This window comes from Impatiens glandulifera, chromosome 4 (assembly GCF_907164915.1).
Source record: "Impatiens glandulifera chromosome 4, dImpGla2.1, whole genome shotgun sequence".
Classification (NCBI taxonomy): Eukaryota; Viridiplantae; Streptophyta; class Magnoliopsida; order Ericales; family Balsaminaceae; genus Impatiens; species Impatiens glandulifera.
The window spans coordinates 15,967,291-15,987,960 of record NC_061865.1 but is presented as its reverse complement, the minus strand read 5'-3'; the positions used below and the strand labels follow the sequence as shown (position 1 = coordinate 15,987,960).

The 20,670-nt window shown below is 30.1% G+C and overlaps 2 protein-coding genes across 2 annotated transcripts; one reads left to right on the top strand and one right to left on the bottom strand.

Moving 5' to 3' along the window:
* The first annotated feature begins 72 nt into the window (after positions 1–72).
* On the top strand, positions 73–3,313 carry LOC124936402 (poly(A)-specific ribonuclease PARN-like). Its single transcript, XM_047476902.1, has 7 exons — positions 73–504; positions 570–703; positions 781–1,073; positions 1,144–1,257; positions 1,332–1,458; positions 1,538–1,808; positions 2,466–3,313. Exons 1-7 carry the CDS (start codon positions 134–136, stop codon positions 3,184–3,186), a joined length of 2,031 nt encoding a protein of 676 aa, XP_047332858.1. The 5' UTR covers positions 73–133; the 3' UTR covers positions 3,187–3,313.
* Positions 3,314–4,302: 989 nt separating this feature from the next.
* On the bottom strand, positions 4,303–10,069 carry LOC124935969 (ABC transporter C family member 3-like). The gene is made up of 9 exons (XM_047476413.1): positions 7,705–10,069; positions 7,019–7,609; positions 6,763–6,927; positions 5,786–6,080; positions 5,485–5,699; positions 5,118–5,423; positions 4,970–5,033; positions 4,647–4,886; positions 4,303–4,572 (listed from the first exon to the last, which is right to left on the bottom strand). Exons 1-9 carry the CDS (start codon positions 10,024–10,026, stop codon positions 4,472–4,474), a joined length of 4,299 nt encoding a protein of 1,432 aa, XP_047332369.1. The 5' UTR covers positions 10,027–10,069; the 3' UTR covers positions 4,303–4,471.
* Between the last annotated feature and the right edge of the window lie 10,601 nt (positions 10,070–20,670).

Genomic DNA, 20,670 nt, shown 5'->3' with positions numbered 1-20,670 from the left:
AGTTTTTTACATTTAAAAAATGTAGCAAAATAAATAATTTTTTTATTGTCTCTTTTAAATAATTTTTATAGCAAAAATACTCTGCCGGCCGCCTCGCCGCTAGTTCCATCCAGCGGTGAATGCAGAGCAGACGATGAAGCTGCAATGGCTGGTGGTTAGGGCACTAAGTCGAACCTTAACCAAACCCTCTACCGTTTCAACCTCCCGTTTCTTCTCCTCTTCTCCGGCACCATCGCCGGATTTCGCCATAAAAAATGTCACCAGACAGAACCTCGACCCAGTACTCGCCGACCTACGTTTCCTCATCAAAGACGCCGATTTCGTTTCCATCGATCTTGAGATGACCGGAATCACCACTGCTCCATGGAGAGACTCATTTGAGTTCGACCGTTCCGACATCCGTTACTTAAAAATCAAGGACTCCGCCGAAAAGTTCGCCGTCCTACAGTTCGGTGTCTGCCCCTTTCGTTGGGACTCTTCCAATGGCTCCTTCATCGCTCACCCGTGAGAGTTTCTCTCCTCTCTCGTTTGATTATGCCTTCGCTCACCCGTGAATAATTCAATGACAGGCACAATTTTTATATATTTCCTCGCCAAGAATTCCCTGCTGATTCCCACTTCCATGATGAGTTCTTATGTCAGGCGACCTCGATTGATTTCTTGGCGAAACACCACTTTGATTTCAATCTCTGTATCCGGGAAGGTGTGCTGTGTTTTTACTTCAATTTTAGTAAAATCTGAATCGAATGGAATAATATATTAGCTCCTGCAAAATCTCAGGAATATCTTATTTATCTAGAGCTCAAGAGGAAGAAGCTTTGAGGCGTTTACATGAAGAACTTGCTGACCCGAGAAGTGGCTGCAGTGAATTTGGTGAGAAACCGGTAACTAGAGTTGTTGATATACTCTTCAGCGAGAAAATGAAGTGCAGAATTCAAGAGTGGCAGAAAGGATTCAGTTTTGAAGAGAGATCAAATGATTTGGATAAACGATTTCAAACAGTTTTCTTCAAGACGCGACCTGCACTTCAGTTGAATGGGTTCACTAGGAATCAGCTAAGATTGATTCAGTTGGTAATGCTTTTGTTTCAAACCCTTTAGATATTATATGATTTGTGTTTGATATTGAATTTAACTTATGCAGGTAATAGAGAAACACTTCAAGGAGCTTGTGTACATTCATACTAAGGGTGAAAGTGCCTCCGCAAATCATTATATCGTTTATGCAGACACAGACATTGATAAGAATCTGCTGATGGTAAGTATTAGTAAGTAGTAACTTGTTATGTTTTATGGTATAAATATAAACAAATCTCTTTTTTTTCGACGCAGAAAGAAGTCAAGGAGGATGTTCACAAGGAGGCAATACTGAAGATCAAAAGTGCAGTTGGATTTCGACGAGTTATCGACATTCTCTGCTCTGAGCAGAAGTTGATTGTTGGACACAACTGCTTTCTTGGTACCAATGTACTTGAATTTCTGCTAATAGACATGTTACGTCGTTTGGTTGCTAAAAATGCTTTCATTGTTTTTCGCAGATATTGCGCATATCCACAGCAAATTTTTTGGTCCTCTTCCTTCAACAGCTCTAGAATATGTTTCCTCCATACACAATTATTTTCCTTACATCATTGACACAAAAATACTCTTGAATGCAAATTACGCACTTCAAATGAAAATGAAGAAGGGCAGTACTTCTCTGTCGAAAGCATTTGCTTTGTTGTGCACACAGATTTCTCCGAAGATTGAAGAATTAGGTTTGGTTTTCAATCCACATGTAAAAGTGGATGTCCAAGTGGATGACATGAGGTTTGTTCCAGGACTTTAGTTATTTTTTCGTATTGTTTTCTTTTGAAGTATTTTATAATCGAGACTTTTCACATACATTTCTAGAAACGAGCTATACAATTCCACTCTCTGATTATGTATTTGATATTTACACACAATCGCAACTTCTCACTGACATTTCTGAAAAACTACAAAGGAAAAAAAAGTACCATATAATAGTTCTTTTGTTCATGCTTTTAACATTCTAAATTGGACACCTGAACGACATATAGGCCTTGTTTGATATGGTTATTTGAATAACTAGGTGACTATTTTCAAATAACCCTGTTTGATGTAGGTTGTGAAAAAGCAGGTTATTCAGGGTTATTTAAGTAAAAAGACATTAGGGGTATAAATAAATAATCAATACATATATATAGATAATTTTTTTTTTAAATAGAGGGTATTGGTGGATGATGTGATTGATGAGTAGATTTTGTTGATTGTATACTAAGTTAAATTAATCCCAAATAACCCACATCAATCAAGGCCCTAATGTTTTATTGTTCTATGTCTTTCCTCGAGCTGTTGTTAGTTTTGACTTAAGATTCTACATAAATGGTAGGTTTTTAGGATTTGTTAACCAAGAACATAATCACATTCGTTTCATTGTATTAAAAGTCATATTTAAGTTTTCAGGTCGTCAAGTTGGAATTCTGGTGCCAAGCATGAAGCTGGCTATGATGCTTTTATGACGGGTTGTGTCTTTGCTCAAGCATGCAATTATCTAGGCTTCGATTTCAATCTTCATCCTCCATCTGGGAACTTGGCTTTGGATGAGAAATTGCAGAAGCACGTCAATCTTCTTTATCTGAGCTGGATAAACTGCGATATCATCAATCTGACAACCGGTCAGCAAATGGCCGAGTCTTCACTTTCTCCAAGCCGCAAATTCCCTAGTTCCAAGATAGTATTTCAAAATATTATTATAATTTGGGGATTGTCATCAACCAAGTTGAAAGCAAGAGATATACGAGAATGCATAGCGAAAACATTTGGTTCAACATCCATCACATCTGTCTATCACTTGGATGAAACTGCAGTGTTTGTTCAATTCAGTAAGACCGAATTCGTCTCTAAATTTCTAGAACTTAAGGAGAGGTTGACTAGGAGTAACAGCCCAATCTCAGTTTTGCATCATATGACGAAACTCTTTGAAAGTGGGAAAGTTCATGCTGCTAACTATGAGATCTACAAAGAGATATGTGATTCGCCATTATCAAAAGTTATGTTTGCAGATCAAGCTAATGCGGTTTGCACAACACCATCTTCAACCCCAAACACGAGCATTATTATGGATTTCATGGCCGAAGATGTTGTAGACTCACCTTACGCCGTTGAAGCTCGTTGCAGCAAGTAGATCGGCTCTAAATTAAGTTATGATTCTTAAAAGATGTAATTCTGAGAGGTGGTGGTGTTAGAAACTGTAAACTAGTAATTTTGAAACCGCATTTGATATGAAATCATAATATAAGATTAATTAGTTACTTAATTGATGCATTCAGGATAAGCTTTTTCTTACTAAAATGAAAACAGGCCATAATGGTAGAGCAAGTAAAGAATGTGAATGGACAAACAAGGGAAAAGAAAAGAAAATAGAAGATTTCTGGAAATGGTGGTCGGTTTTAGAGAATGGACCATCCTAAGAGCCTAATCTCTTCCTATGTAATCTGTCTCAACATCATGTATCTACATTTGGTAAAAGGCATGGCTGTCTTCCTTTGATGGCATCATCAGATAAGACAGTTGTTTTCCTGAAAATTAAAGTAAAGGAATAGAAAAAGGGTTTCTCTCTTGTATGATGGTGAAATGATTTGCCAAAGTTGGGCAGAATCTCATTACATTGGAGAAAGTTCCTAACCTACCTAGAAAACATATTACTTAGCCATCATCAAACTGGACCACTTCTTTTCATCTCTTTGTATAAATTTGCCCTTTGCTCCTCATGTAATTTCACAACATATTCATATTTCTTCTCACTTGTTCTCTTGTTTCTCCATTCTTTAACTAGTTTGTTTGGTGTTGGACATACCAAGTAGTAGTTGACAGAAGAGAGGGAGCACAACCCGACAACAGCTAAAAGAGGAAGAGGAAGACGAAGAAGAAGAAAAACTTTTGCTGTTGTTGGGAGTGTGCTCTCTCATCTATCTGTCATGACTTTTGATGTTCAATTCTTTGTCTTGTCTTTATTATATCTTGTATGTTTCTTTCTAACTTACACATTGCATGTTCTTCTTGAGTTTCTTGATTCATATTCAGGTCTAGGGAGTTGAAACAAGAAGAATCTGCGTCTGGTCGGATCGTCAAGAAGATATCCCATCCATGCCCAATCATGTTTGTTCCGATTATGACTTAAACAGTTGTTCTTGGGCTCCAATGGATGCTCAAATATTCTTTTTCTCGTCAATATTGAGAAAAAGAACACAGAAACCACTACCAATTCAATGACACACAAAGAGAAAGCATATTGTATAAGACACCACGAAGGGAATCGCGCTCCACATTGACCTCGACCAACAATGTTTTGGCTTTGTTTGTAAGATGTAATATTTTAAAAGGAAGAAAAGTTGAATACATGAAGTTCAAATAGTTAAATAGATTCAAATAAGCTGCCATCTCACTTATCAAAAATGACACCAAACTAGTTACGACCCGGATCTTGAAGCATATTCGTTTGCCAACTTAGCGAAAGATGAAGACTTGTTCTCAAGCAAACGAGTAGGCGAATCATATTCAATAGCCAACCCTATTCACAACATAACCAACTCTCAATTCCAAAACAATCTACATGCAATGTATAAATGACACAATCAAAATTACCTTGATCTAGTACAACAACCATATCACTATCGAGTATGGATGTTATACGATGGGCTATAGTTATGACAGTTGAATCCGAGAAATGTTCACGAATCGTTGTCTGAATTAGGTTATCGGTTGCAGCATCAACAGAAGCCGTGGCTTCGTCAAGAACCAATATTTTGCTTCTCTTAAGAAGTACTCGTCCAAGGCATACAAGTTGTCTTTGACCCACACTCCAATTTTCACCATTCTCGGTAACTAGTCACAAATTTTACCCATCATATCAATAATAATGTAAAAATGAGCTAGGCATAATCATGATGGTTTATAAAGAAGTTAACCTAATGAATCAAGCTTTTCTTCTTTCTTCCTAACATCATCACCCAATTGGCACTTATCCAAAGCCTACAACATAGTAAAAAACACAAATGTTAATCTTTGTTTTTTAAAATAAATTTATGAAAGTTGGCTTATTTCAAAAAATAAAACCTCCCATATCTTCTCATCGGTGAATTCTTCGAGTGGATCAAGATTACTACGAATGCTTCCACTAAACATGGTGGGATCTTGAGGGATGACACTCAATCTTGACCTTAGATCGTGGAGCCCGATCAAGGAGATATCCACACCATCTATCCTGATCTCTCCTTTCGCAGGCTCCACCATTCTAAACAACGATTGAATAAGAGTAGATTTTCCACCTCCGGTTCTTCCCACAATACCGGTTTTCTTCCCTCCATCGAAAGTGCATGAAATTCCACGTAAAACTAGAGGCAGTTGTGGCGCATAACGCACCTTCAAGAACACGTTTAATTAACAAAAAGGCCTAAAACCACAATGTTTGACGTAAAAATACCTGTAAATCGTGAATTTTAACTTCCCCGAGCAAAGGCCAGTTGGCTGCAGGGCGATTTTGTTGGCAAATCAATGGAGCTTCACTAGGAATAGATGAATATTGCATAATTCTCTCAACAGATATGAAGTTGTTCTCAAGTGAACATAAACTCCATATGAGCCATTCTAGTGATTGATTTAGGCTAAGACCATATGTAACTGCCAAACCAGCCATAGCTTCAATTTTCAAAACAGAGTATTGGTTAATTTTTGTGGAATTCAAATGTAAAAAACAGAGTATTTGATTATATTTGTTTTTTTACCCGAATTGACTAGTTCATCGGGGACGAATAATAAGAAAACCAATGCAAATGCAAACGTTATCGTGCATAGCATGTCGAGTCGAAGACACAACCATTGTGTGGCACTCGAATTGTGGAATGCTGGTCTAGACGAGTTGTCAATTAACTCAAAATTCTTTTCGTTGAATATCTTTTCCTTTCCGAAACTTCGAATTGTTGTTAATCCCGATAGAGATTCACCAAAATGTTGGATTAATGGAGCTTTGCATACACCCCTCAATCTTGATAATTCTCTTGCAGATGAAATGTAGTATTGCTTACAAACAAAACAATATAACCATGAGTTTCAATCAAAGAAAAAAATAAAAATAAATCTCATAAACAAGCCCTTCAATTATTGCCAAATATTTATATCTTCACCATTTTTTTTTATTAAAATCGCTTTGATCGAATAATAACGTCTATTGTTAATCTAACTAAAAACGTCCCGATTGAAGTGAGAAACCATGAAATGATAATCCCGTTATTAAGATTAAGATGAGACCTGTAAAACAAACTTAGACCTTGTAGTAATAATCCGGTAATTAAGATTAAGATGAGACATCTAAAACAAGATTTAGACATTGTTCATAAGACTTATTTGAATAATCCATTGAATTATTCAAATAATCTATCATTCTCTCATTTATGCGATTAAAAATCAAATCAATCCATTTATAAACTAAAATACTAAAATATATTTTATATAAACTAATATCCTAATTTAAAAAAATAGTCTATTTATATATAATTATATGAATGGCAATAGAGATTGGGACGAGGAGTACATTTATTATTTTTCCGTCCTTATTTAATTGTGTTTATTAATGTTCGGAGGACAACGGATAGATATTGACCTAATCACTAATCATTCGGGAAATGTATTATAATTGTTATCCATGCACAATGATTATGCACAATGATTATTAAAAGATTATTCAAATAATTTATTTACTTACCTGATACCAGATGCAAGCTGCAGTGACAGGAATAAGCACAATAAACACCTGCCATGAAATTTGAGACATAACTGCAATACATCCAACCAATTGAATAATTGCAATAAAACATCCTCCAATAACATATGGTATAGAGTAATCCAAAGCATTTTGATCTGATGAAGCCTATAATAAGAGAACAAACAACAAACAGTTAAACTTTTTTTCAAAAAAATCATAACTCATGTTCTCATAACTTCTTAATTCATAATCATACCCGATTAAGAATTCTCCCACTCGGCGTGGAATCAAAAAACGACATTGGCGCACGAAACACACACTTATGCATTCGATCAAACAAAAGTTTAGCCGTTCTATATCCCAAAGTTATTAAAAACCCGCAATGCATAACATTACACAAAGCTAATCCACCAGACAACCATGCATAAACTGTCACAAGATCATAACTAGAAACAGGCTTATCCGCATCAATTGACTTCGGAGTAGCCCACGCCATCCAATAATCACTTCCAATTGAAAAAACCTGCAATAAAACATCAACCATTATCACGATAACCGCCAGAGCTCCACCATAGGCTGCTGTAACATATTTCCAGTAAACCGATAATTCGACTCTCCCTTTTTCCCTTTCTTCTTCCTGAACAAGCTGCCCTTGTGGTGTAATTTCACTGGTCCTTTTCTCTTTCTCATTGTTCTCAAGAGAATGATTGTCTTCTCCATTGATAGTAACTGAGTCAATTATCAACATAGATTTGTTATGAGCTTCAACAAGCTCCATGAATGGAGTTCCTGGATTCAGAATCTCGCCATACTTCCCAGCTTGTTCGATCTTTCCATCTTTCATTACCTTCATAAAATCATATATTTGATTATTGTTGGAATTTGGATATGTAATGGTATAAACAATTGTATCAAAATAAACAAGATTGAGACAAATCTTACCAAGATTAGATCAGCAGTCTGCAAGAACTCAATTTGATGGGTTACATATATAACAGTCTTCAATCTCAAAATACCCATCAAACATTCCTTGAATAAATATGTTCCAGTATGAGCATCAACTGCACTAAATGGATCATCAAGAAGATAAACATCTGCATCTCTATACAAAGCTCTAGCAATCTGAACTCTTTGTTTCTGACCCCCACTTAGATTAATCCCTCTTTCACCAATAACAGTCTGATCATGAAAAGGAAGAAGATCCAAATCCTTCTTCAAACAACAAGCTTCAACAACTCTATCATACTTTTCTTCATCCATCTCTTCACCAAACAGTATATTCTCTTTAATTGTACCACTCTGTATCCATGGAGATTGACCCACATAAGATTTCTCTCCATTCAATCGAATTAACCCAGAAACCAAAGGAATCTCTCCCAATATACACGATAGAAAACTCGACTTCCCTGAGCCAACAACCCCGCAAATACCCACTTTCAAACCTCGATGAATTCGAACATTAAGTTCATGTAATGTAAATGAAGAAGATGATGTCAAATCCCAAGAGAAATTCCCGTTGGTTATCTCCAGAGCATACTCATCATCATCGTTACAATTGACCTCAATTACATCCGATTTCAACTCGTTGAGGCAGAGGAAGGCTGCGATTCGATCTAGAGAAACCTTAGCTTGAATTGACATTGAAATCGCATCAGGAAGCTTGTTGATTGGACCTTGAAGAATTGAAATCGTGGCTAGCGTTGAGAGAACTTTACCTGTGTCGAGAGGGATTCCTGTTAAAATACAGTAACCAAATGTCACCATTGACACCACTGCAGGAGCTGAAGTGAAAAGAGTGGAAGTGATCGTTGATGAATACAACAGTTTTCTGAAAAAACCCAATTCATCTTCTCTCAATCCAATAATCTTAGACAAGAACTTCATTTCCCATCCTTGTAATTTAAGAATCCTCATATTCCTTAAAATCTCAGAAGTAGATTTCATTCTCTTATCCTTAAATTCCATAACCTTCTTCTGATAATTATTCACCAATATACCAAAAGGAACATTAACCATCATCATAATCAAGGAAGCTAAGAAAGCTGCAAAACAAGCAAACCCGAGATTCCTATACAAAATCAAGAACGAAAACGCGAATTGCAATGGAAGCAACCAAACATCGTTAACGTATAAACTGAAATCGCCAATCCTTTGTGCATCAACGCTCATAATGTTAATAGTCTCTCCAATCGATTGCCCTGTTCTTGATTGACTAGAAAGAGACAATCCTTTCTTATAAAGTGCAGCAATCAAACAAGCGCGAATTCTTATTGCCAATTGTGACATCTTGAAAGACCAATGTCTGTCTGATAAACATTCAACCAATTTGGCAGATGAAAATATCATCACCAAAATATACCCATCTTTTTTTGATCTGTGAATTCCATTCAAATACTCAACAAAACCGGAAATCAAGTAAGGACCAACATATGAAGTCGAGGTTTTGAGAAAACCTAGAACCGCCGTGAACAGAAGTTCTCTCCAAACGGAAATAACCATAGCCTTAGTCAATCCCCATGATGTTAAAGATTGGAGATTTCCTTTGAAAACAGAATAAAGAGTGTTTGCAGAATTTTTGTAATCGAGATGAGGAACATCATCAAGATCAATGATTTTCTTGTTACCCAATTCAATTATTGGATTAAGCCAAGAGAAAGTCAGAGTGCTGAAGAAATTAGCATTTGAATAAGGTGTCACTTTCACTTTCCTCGATTGATCGGCAAGAAGAGGTTGTTCTTGTTCTAGAATTGAAGTTGAACCATTCTGTTTATACAGTCCAATATAACAGAAGAAGACACCCATGATGACAGAAACAATGGTCATAATCCAAAATGATACCGAATGAAAGAAAAACCCAACAATCAAAGCATAAACAGACATGAAGAAATAACAAACCCACCAAATTCTCAAAACTATAGGGAATTTGGATTCTGTTGTTTTATATAAGTAAGCTGAGATTGCAAGCCATGAAAGTGTTTGTAGAACAGAGTTCAAAAGAGCAGTCTTTTGGTCATTTGATGACCAGAAGAAGAAGATATACAGAAGTGAGAGAAGATTGAAGAGTGAGAGTGACAAAGAGGCGAAAATGGCGGCCATGAAGAATGAATTGATCTTGATCTCTCTCCTCTGTTTTCGATGATCACGAATCCAAGACACGAAGATTGTGGGTAATAGTATCAATTGAGATACAGAGAAGAACATGTAAAAGAAACTGGGTTGAAGAAATAATTGTAAATCGCCATCATAAACTTCAAATATCTCCATTGTTGCAGGTTTTCTCTTTCTTACTTTCTCTCTCTATATCAATGTTTGGAAACAACGTTAAAATATCCGAAAGATTTATTTTAGCTTTGTGTTTGTTTTTTATAGCTTGTTCGGAATTATTTTAGTTTACTTCATTCTTATTTTGTTAGATTGTTATTTAATTTCAATTTATTTAATGAGATTTCTTTCCTATTATATTTGTTAGTTAATTAATATTTTTCACTTAGGTTTTAATTGTCATTCTTAAATCATTAAGGTTCAAAAATTGTGTTTTTGAATATTTTGGTTAGGTTTAAACTTTTATTTATATTATATTTTTTAAATAATAATTTATAATATCTTATTATCTATACATATATAAATGTTTAATGGGTTTAAAATATTATAAAATTTCAATTATAATATTTTAGTTGAGAATAACTAATTAGAGTATTCTCACTCGTTCAAAGAGAAATATATAAAAAAATTGTGTTTAAATGTAAAATTTATTTAATTATAATTTTATTTTATTAATTTATTATGCAAAATTATTATAATAGATTAATATTAAGTTTGCCTTAAATGTTAGAATTAAACATTGAATCAAATGGGTCCTTAAAGAAGTTATTGTCATTTGGAAATATTAACTGAATCTATGACCATCATGAATGTTGTATTTTCTTAAAAGTCTTTCTTTTTTAGTCATTTGCTTTTGCTTAAATTAAAGTATATTTTTAAAACATAACTTAATTAAATATATATATATATATATATATATATATATATTTATACTTTATCAAAATTCAAATGTAACTTCATTATTTTAAAATGAGTCCAATCTTTCATTGTGAATTATTTGTAAACTAAAGTCTTATTTTTAATATATAATTAAACATTATCTTATTAATTATATAACTCAATTTAAAAATTAAAATATTTTTTTAAACAAATGTGATTCTAATTTCAACAATAAAAAAATTACTAACTAAAATATAAAAATATTTTCATCAAAAAAAAAAAACTTAGAACTTACTCAAAATTATCATCAAGAATTTTATTTGGAATAAAAAAGGTTGATGGGGACTAATGAATAAAGAATGAATGATCTAGTCAGACGACCATATACTTTACAAAATAATATTTAAATGAGAACAATTATGTTAACTTTTTTGACCATCTAATAAAAAAACCAGACCTTTTTATGAAGGAGATCATTTGATAATTAATTAAAATTGTAAATTATCATTATTTTATTTTTACCTTTTAAATATAAAATATATCTTAGATACTTAATTTAAATAATTAACCTTTTTCATGCACATGACCCCACATTTCTGGCCCATTTTAATTCAAATGTAAATTTAACTATTTTCAAATAAATTAATTAAATTTAGTGTCAATTTTCTTGGTGAACAAGGCCAATTAGTCTTCTGTGATGTGATAGCTTAGGACCTATAGTGGACGACCATAAAAAATGAGTAAACGGTGACTAGGACTAGTAGTTAATTGGACTAAAATTATATAAATAATCTTATACTACTAAATTAAAATGTTAAAATATTAATTAATATCTCATTCTCAAATCTCACAACAACAACTTTCTAATAAGCCTATTTAGAATTAAAAAGTTTTCATTTGATTAAAATCACAAAAAAAAAAGTATTGGGTTATTTTTTAATTTCATCATATACCATCTGTTATTGCAAAACGGAAGGGTAAATTGCTTGTATTGTGGTAAATTTAATTTATTACTGTTATGGCTATTAACTCTACTAATGTTATTAGCATATAGTTTTGAATTAAGTCCATCTATAATCTTGCTTAAGGAGTTAGTTTGTTTAGCTATTTGTTAAGGATGGAAGAAAACCAATTAAATTAGATTAAAACCGTCTTAATCGAATAGAATACCATACCGAGTTGTTCAAACCGAGTTCAAACCAGTTCGATTCGGTTGATCGGTCTAGACTATCATAACTCGTTGGTTTAATCGGTTAGATTCGGTTGATCAGTTTGGGCTATCATAACTCGTTGATTTATTGGCCGAACCGAATATACTCAACTATATAAGCGACACTTTGTTTAGTATATTAATATATATTATAATAATAAATATGAACCCCATAGAAATTTCCAAAATATATTTTTGGGACATCTTGTTGGGCCTTGGGGTCCAGCTCAATTAAGCATTCAATTAAACAAGCAAAACCTAAGAATGTTGCTCATTCTATCACTTCTAGAGAGAGAATATATTCTGCAAAGAGGAGAAGAAACAGAGGAAGTAGATCTCTTACATTTTCACCTTCAGATTTCAATTTTTGTTGTCTCATATCTAGACTAGCTTGAGTATGAATGAAATTGGTTTTCTCTGTTTGTATACCTCAACTTTGAGTTTAAAGTTGAGAAGAACATTTGTATCTGTTTCTTGTTTATAGTGAAATTTGCTAGTTGGCCCCGTGGTTTTTACCCTCCAGCTTGAGAGGGTTTTCCACGTAAATCTGATTTGTTTTGTTCTGTGCTTGATCTTTTATTTTAGACTTGGATAATCTGTGCATCTACCCATCTCACATTGCTAGATTACAGTATAAAAGTAATATTCGTTTCAAAATTCCTAACACATCTTTGATAGGAAATCCTTCTTTTATAACACCTCTTTTATTATTCACTAAGTTTTTAGTCAATAAATTGATTGGGATATTATAATTTGATAATTGTGTCGTTCAAATCAATTAAATTGACAAACTTTTTTTAATATATGATTTCAAAATTTGTAAATCGGTGACAATAATTTGAACGTGCACTTTGGAAATAAACCCAAGAAACCAACCATTTACACCTTAATTTTACATCACACTTTATGTTTTCATGTGCAAAATGTGATTAAATGTCACATTTTGTTACTTTCAATATTGGCACCTTATTGATGTTTAAAATGTATTGTCATTTTCTTTTCATGATTTAATTTTTAGTTATTTTATCATCTTTAAATATATAATTATTAATTTTGAAATTAGGAGAAATTTAGGATAACTTAGAAATTAGAATCTCCATTTTCTTCTCCTAATTTCGTCTTTATTGGTGACAACAAGATAATTTAGCTAATCGATCTCTTTCTTAAGCTTACTATTAAGAAGAACTATTCATATTCAAATAATGGAATGTACATTATCATGAAGATTAATTCCCGAAGCTTATCAAAATTGAGGAAAGATTTTAATATTTCTATAAGTTGTTTATTGTTCAAAGATTTTTTATTTTAATAGTGAACATTGTATTTGTATTTGTTTTCCATTTTACTAATAAACATTATATTTCTTTTCCATTTTACTAATAAATATTGTGTTGGATATGAACTCTATCAATTAATAATGAATATAGCTGGTTTGATATTAGTTTTTTTTTTAAATTTTACTCAAAATCTAATATTTTTTTAGTTTCACTTTATTTATCTCAGTATTTTTTATTCATCTAAATACTAAAATATTATTTATTTAATATAATCTTTTCAATCTATTTAGAATGATCATTAAATTTAAAAAAATTAGTTTAGAAAAAACTAAGTTAAACAATTTTTTTTATCCAAAATTCAGATAAAACTTAAAAAACTCCAAGATCAAACAACCTCCAAGTAATAAAAAATAAAAATAAAATGAAGTAATTAACATAAATTTTTATTGGTTAAAGTAATAAGGGCACAAATAGGGATAATGTATTATTATTATTATTATTATAAAGTTATTTTTTCATTCCATATTTATGTTCGTTTGTATATATATTCTAAATATTTAATTTTTGTTTAAAATTTATTTTACTAGTACATATAAAACTTACAAAGTAGAAGAAGACTAAATACATCTCTTGGTTGTGATTGTCATTGATTAATATCTATATGTATATATAACAGTTCAAGTCAGACAAAATATATCAACTTAACGAATTGGTTAACTCGCAAATAAAACGGGTTAATAAAATAATATGAGGAGAGTCTCAAACTAAAAAAAAAAAAAAGTTAAAAAAAATAAGAATTTTTTTTAGATATTAGTCTCCATATTTATTAAATATATTTTTTTTTACTTAATTTCATATTTATTATACACACTATTATTTTAACTTTTTATTAATATAATTTTTTAAAATCTTATATTTATATTTTCACTATAATTTTATTTTAATAAATAACTTTATATATACATCAATAATTATATTAATTATTTTATAATATATGATTATATATTAAATATTTAAAATATTTGCACCTTATTATTTAATTAAAATTTTTAAATAATTTATTAAATTTTTTTTGTACACATCTTTTATCTATTATTCATTAACATTAGTGATTATATATATATATATATATATATATATTATAAAATTATAAATTGAATTTAACCATCAAAAATAGTTTAGTCAAATTATGTATATCATTAATGGTATACTTGAGTCGTGCTAAAAAAAATGGTGGTTTGATTTGAAAGTAAAATAATGTTTAGGTACGTATTTTAAATTTTAATATTCTTAATTTGTTTAATTAACAAAACAATATAAACATTAATGTATATGATTATCATTTTTTTTTTATCATTTTACTATATTGTAGGTTGGTTTTACTATTATTTTTTATTGTGTGATTTTTTTATATTTAATTTAAGATAATTAGAAGATTAGATAATTAATATTAAAAATAAATCTAAAATAAGATAAAATATTTGTTTATTTATTATAAACTTTAAAATATTTATATTCTCTAATAAAATAATATAGTTTTAATATATATATATATATATATATATATATATATATATATATATATATATATATATATATATATATATATATATATATATTTGTCCGTTTTACCATAATTATTTAATTATGTATTTTTTTCTATTTTACTATCAATTTTTACAATATAATATTTATTAATTAGTTGAATATTTATTAAATAATTTTTGAAAATCTTTAATTTTATATTGAAAATATATCTTTTAAAATTAGAATATAAAATATCTATGTTTCATTCAATGAAAGGAGGTGACTATGCTAGTGTTTCTAATATTGGTGTTTCATATATATAATTTAAAATATTTGTTGAAATAATTTAGTTATTATTTTCATATTATAAAATTATTTTTACAGGTACCATCAATTATTAGTTTGTAAAATTATTGACATATGTATATACTTTAATTACCTATTTTTGTTTAAATATGAATTTGGATGAAATAGGCTCTAGATGAATTGATATCATGATATTCAATGATCTAGATATGACTTAAATTCAAATAGAATAAAGTACCAAAGTTGAGATTTTAAAAAATAAATTAGATGGATTTGAATTAATGATTTGATTTCACATTGTGATTCTAGTGAATGTCCTGATATGGATGAGTTAAGTCAAAATATCTAAGTGAATTGGTTTTGAAATTGTAAATATATATATATATATATATTTTTTTTTAAATTTGTCAAGTTTATAAAAATAGAGATATCTCCAAAATTGAACTGAAATATAAAATCAAGAGTTCAAATATGAAATCTAGAAGGTTGGGAACAACTTTTGTATTTTAATTTTGCATATAGTTTGAAATTGGATCTTCAATTATGTCTCTTTGGTCGTGTTCTTCAAAATTTCTTATTTGATCATTTTTCTCGTGTTCTTATGCTTGATTGTATGATTTATTTGTAGAGAATCATTACATATATCATGTGTAAGCTTTTTGTTGAAAGAAATCCGATCAAATTAACCTAAAACAGAATTTTGCAAAAATCAGTTTGAAAATTGGATTTTTTTAAAATGTTGTGTTCTTGGTTTAAATCTGGATTTGTTGATCCACATTGTTGTTATATATGTTTATAAACATGTTTGAATCATTTCCATGAAACTGTAATCAAGTTTTGATCATGTTTGATCAAAATTGAAATTTGAGAAAAAAGCTTGAAAATTTGAATTTTAAAACTTTGTGTTCTTACTTTTAATCTGATTTTGTTGGCTCAATTAGTTGTATTACATGTTTGTATACATGATTAGATGATTTATAAGCAACTGTAATCATATTTTGATCATGTTTGATCAAATTGAAATTTTGGAAAAAAAGGTTAAAAATTTGGATTTTTGAAATTTCATGTTCTTGCTTCTAAGTTGGATTTGTTGATTCAATTAGTAGCTATACATGATTCTTAACATGTAAGGATAAATTCCAAGTAACTGTTTCACCCTTTTGATCATGTTTGATTAAATTTGGTTTTTGAAAAAAAGTTAGATTTTGATTCAATCTTCAAAAACAATTTTAATGATGTAATGATGTTCTTGTTTTGGTATGGATTAACTATATTAATCATTTCAAAGCTAATGGAACAAAAATCAGGCCTTGAAATGGCCTAATTTAAAAGATCCCAAAATTTGACCTAGAAATGGTATTTTAAAATTGATCCTCTTATAATTTTCAAAATCGTGATTTATGTTAGGACTTTTGTTCTTCATGATTATATGAACCTACTGCAACTTACGGATTGTGATTTGGACATCCCAATCAAAAGTTATGGCCTTCTGAAGTTTCGGACCAAAATAAGAACACCAGGCCCTGAAATTTTGCCTTCGGACCGAGAAAAACAGGCCAGGACCGAGCCGCGCGACCGAGGAAACTGCCCAGGACCGTGCCACCCGACCGAGAGAGTTGTCTTAGGGCCGATAAAACTAGCCTAGACCAAATTAACCTAGGACAAACCTTGCCACTTGACTTAGGATTGACCTTGACACCTAACCTAGGACCAACAATTAAGCCTAGCCTTATCTTAGCCTAGGCCAAACCCTAGCCCTATCCTAGGATCAAACCCCCATTTAGCCTAAGAACGTTATAGCCTTAGGCCTAAGTCCGAACCCTCACTCAAAATTGAACCTCTTCAACCTTACTAAGCCCAAATTGACAAAATCGGACTCGAACCTAGAGTTTAATCCTTAGACCCGTTTGGTTCCAATTTTCAAAAATCCAAAACTATTCTGAAACCAAGCCCCCATTTTCTAAAAAATGGTATTTCAAGGTCATAAAGTAACTCTCAAGATTCTCTAGGATGTTTCCCAAAGTAATTTTCTTTTGCTAGGTCTTGTTTGGTTATACTCTCTAACATATTTTTCTGATACTTTCAGGTTATGTTAAATCTGAACCCCAACGCAACAAGTACACACCTCCTTTAAATAATTTTGTACAATTATTTAAAGTCTATCCTCATTTAGAACCCCTGGACTACTAATTAAAGATAAGGAGTGTTATAATTAGATTTATAGAAGTCAGACTTTGTCTATTTTAGAAGGATTTTGAAAACCGTCCTTAGGTGGGCGTAGAGGACATAGCGCGGAAGCCCTTTCCCGAACGTAAACAGACAACGAACCACTTTATTTCAGAAACTCTGTTATAAATATGTTTGTGCACGTATCATTTTATTGATTTTCATAAAATCTCTTGGCAACTCTAATTTTCAAATGAATAATCTTTAAATTGATTATGTTTAATTAATTTAAATTGGGTCAGGTTAAATTGTTGTTTAGCCTCCTGAATTATTAATGTTTGAACAAAAGATTAATTATTTTACATAATTAATTTCTTACCGCTCCAAGTATTTTCAAATTTTTTTAAAAACTAATGTTTCGTTTTAAAATATGTCTAGCACGCAAACCAAGGTTGAAATTATTGAACCTCGAGCTGCCTCGCGGTAGTCCTTCTATATTGCCACGTGTCTCACAAGCACGTGATAAGCTATGAAACAGGACATAGACCGGGGGGATAAACGGTGTTACAAACACGATTTCAATTTTTTCAAATTTTCAAATCAAATTTGGGTTTTTCGATTTAAGTTGTATTGATCAAATCTTTTTCGGCAGAAATCTTATAAATCATCTAACTAAGAAAACAAAGAACCCTAAATATGATCACCCCGATCAAACTTGGAAAAATCCAATTTCAAATCACAAATCGAATTATAGTAGATTTGAAAGCTTGCCAATGATTGGAGAACACTCCAATGATGTGTAGGAAGCTTTCCCAAGCCTTGTATCGAAGCTTTGATCGCCGTAGAAGATTTAAAAAAAAATCCATTTCGCCGGAGTTCTTTTATTCTTTGGATTATGTTGTAATATTTGGTGATTGTTTGATGGATTGAAAGCTTAACACCTAGGGAGTAATTATACTCAACTAGGTCGGTTATCATAGACAAATTTGTATCGAATTTTGCTTCTGAAATCATGTCCTTTGAATTTAATTTCGTCTTTAGCAGCCTAGTTAGGAAGTAGGATTTGAATTTAAAGTTTAGGTGTAATGATGGAGAGGTAAAAATGTGCTTGTGGTTGAAATCTGGAGGGATAAGGATGACAGATGGCATAGATAAGTTTTCTAGAAGGTCACTAACGTTGATCGCGGCCTCCAGTGTTCGCGAAGAAGAAGAACAAAACATTGTCATTTTGATGAATCAAAACGTGCCGTTGGCGTTCCGTCAGCGTTTCGTTGACATTTAGGCGTCTGGGCTAATAGAGTTAACATCCTCGTTAATTATTCTGGTGTGAACCGGGCACGCGCGCGCTTGGCTATTGCCGGTAGGCATGACATCTTCTTGGGCGCTGAATGAAAATCCAGCGCTGATCCGATGACTATGAATCCTGTTGCGATATTAAAACATAATTTCGGCCACATAGGATTATTAATTTATATTTTTAATAAGAAGGTTATTTGAAATCGAATTTTTAACCCTTTCTTGTGTTTTTCTTCACCAAATTAATAAACAAAAATAATTTTGACAACATAATAAAAATAATGTTCATTTATTTTAGTTTTGAGTATTTTTAGGTATTTATTTAATTGTTTTAAGCAATAAATTATACATAATTTATGTTTACAATCATAACTAAATAATTTCAACCCCTTCTTGTGTTTAGTTTGCGTAAAATAAAATACAATATTTTAACTTTAAATTATTTTTAAATTTTTATTTAATTTTTATAATTAAATTTTAATTATTACTATAATTAGCTCAAATTTGATTTGTAATCTCTTTTTGAGTTATTTTAAATTTTAAATATTATTTTATTATTATTATAATTAATAATATTATTTATAAAGGAGGGTAGGTCAAATTTTCATGTGTTACAAATATATAATATTTAAAATTAATTATATGAAAATGACTATATTATTATTACTTATTTTAATTATAATTAAAATAATTAATAATAATAAATTAAAATTAATTATATGAAAATGACTATATTATTATTAATTATTTTAATTATAATTAAAATAATTAATAATAATATAATGATAATAATTATTTAAAATTAATTATATGAAAATGACTATATTATTATTAATTATTTTAATTATAATTAAAATAATTAATAATAATTTTATTTTATTAATTATATTTTATTTAAAATAATGCATTAATATTATTTAAATAATTGAAATAATTTTTTAAGAAATAAATTAAAACATTTTCTATATTATTATTAATTATTGTAGTTATTATTAAAATTTTATTTTATTTATTTTATTTTATTTTATTTTAAATAATTATAATACTGTTTTTTATAATTAAAATGATAATAGATATTTTTTATTATTAAGAATATATATATATATATATATATATAATATAATATAATTATAAGAAAAAAATAAATATGATGAGAGAAAATATGGATATAATGAGAGAAAGTGGATCTCATAATAAGAGAGAAAGTGGATCTTATAAATTTAGTTTAAATAAAAGAACGAGAATAAAATAATTTTGAAGAAAATGAAAAATATATTTTTTATAAATGATTTCTTGGTCGGAACTAATTAATTATTACTGTTAGCATGGATATTGTTTGGCTAAAAAAGAAATATTAATATTCTTTTATATTTATTTATGGTATACCATTCAAATTATAATGTTAATTAATTTTTATTATAATTATTTTATATTATTTATATATCTATTAATAATATTTTTTATTTTATTTTAGTATACTAAAAATAATTATAAAAAAATAGTAAAATTTTAAGATAATGTTATTTACAATAAATGATACATTCTTCGTACAAGATTAAGAACTTACTCAAATATAACAACTAAAAGAAAAGAAAAAGTAGTTGAAAATAATATTAATCTTTTAGAGAATGGACAAACAAATCCACCAAACTTCATTCTTTTATCATGGAATCATGGAATCGACAACAACACAAATACATTATATATATTTTTTTACTTGCTTAGAAAGTTCGTTCAAATGTACCCATAGGTGAAATATGACCCTTCATACCATTGATATGTTTTCAAATCCGAATCCTAACCGCGACAAACCCAACAACCAATTTGATTGCCTTGTTCCTCCCCCACTTTGTTTTCACATGAAATAATTAGTTAAATGTGTAAATCAAACAGAAATAAAAACAGACATAATCTGTTATATAAATAGATTTAAGACAAGATGAGACAGAAAAGAAAAAAAAAGAAACTTAAATGGAGAACTTGATTATAAAATTAGAATCGGTATCAATCATCCAGGTCAAAAATATACAAAAGTACATTAGCTACTTTCACTACTACATTCACCAATGTTCTTCAAAATATAAAAAAAAAGTAGTGAAATGATCTAGATACAACCAAATTCAACATTTGATCTAGATGCAATCA

Excerpts from the sequence above, each read along its gene's own strand:
- LOC124935969 (XM_047476413.1), bottom strand. The coding sequence starts at position 10,026 with ATGGAGATATTTGAAGTTTATGATGGCGATTTACAATTATTTCTTCAA. Across the intron at positions 6,081-6,762 it reads CAGCTTGCATCTGGTATCAG|CAATACTACATTTCATCTGC; the intron begins GTAAGTAAATAA and ends TTTGTTTGTAAG. Across the intron at positions 5,034-5,117 it reads CCGATGAGAAGATATGGGAG|GCTTTGGATAAGTGCCAATT; the intron begins GTTTTATTTTTT and ends ACTATGTTGTAG.
- LOC124936402 (XM_047476902.1), top strand. The coding sequence starts at position 134 with ATGAAGCTGCAATGGCTGGTGGTTAGGGCACTAAGTCGAACCTTAACC. Across the intron at positions 704-780 it reads CAATCTCTGTATCCGGGAAG|GAATATCTTATTTATCTAGA; the intron begins GTGTGCTGTGTT and ends GCAAAATCTCAG. Across the intron at positions 1,459-1,537 it reads TGGACACAACTGCTTTCTTG|ATATTGCGCATATCCACAGC; the intron begins GTACCAATGTAC and ends TGTTTTTCGCAG.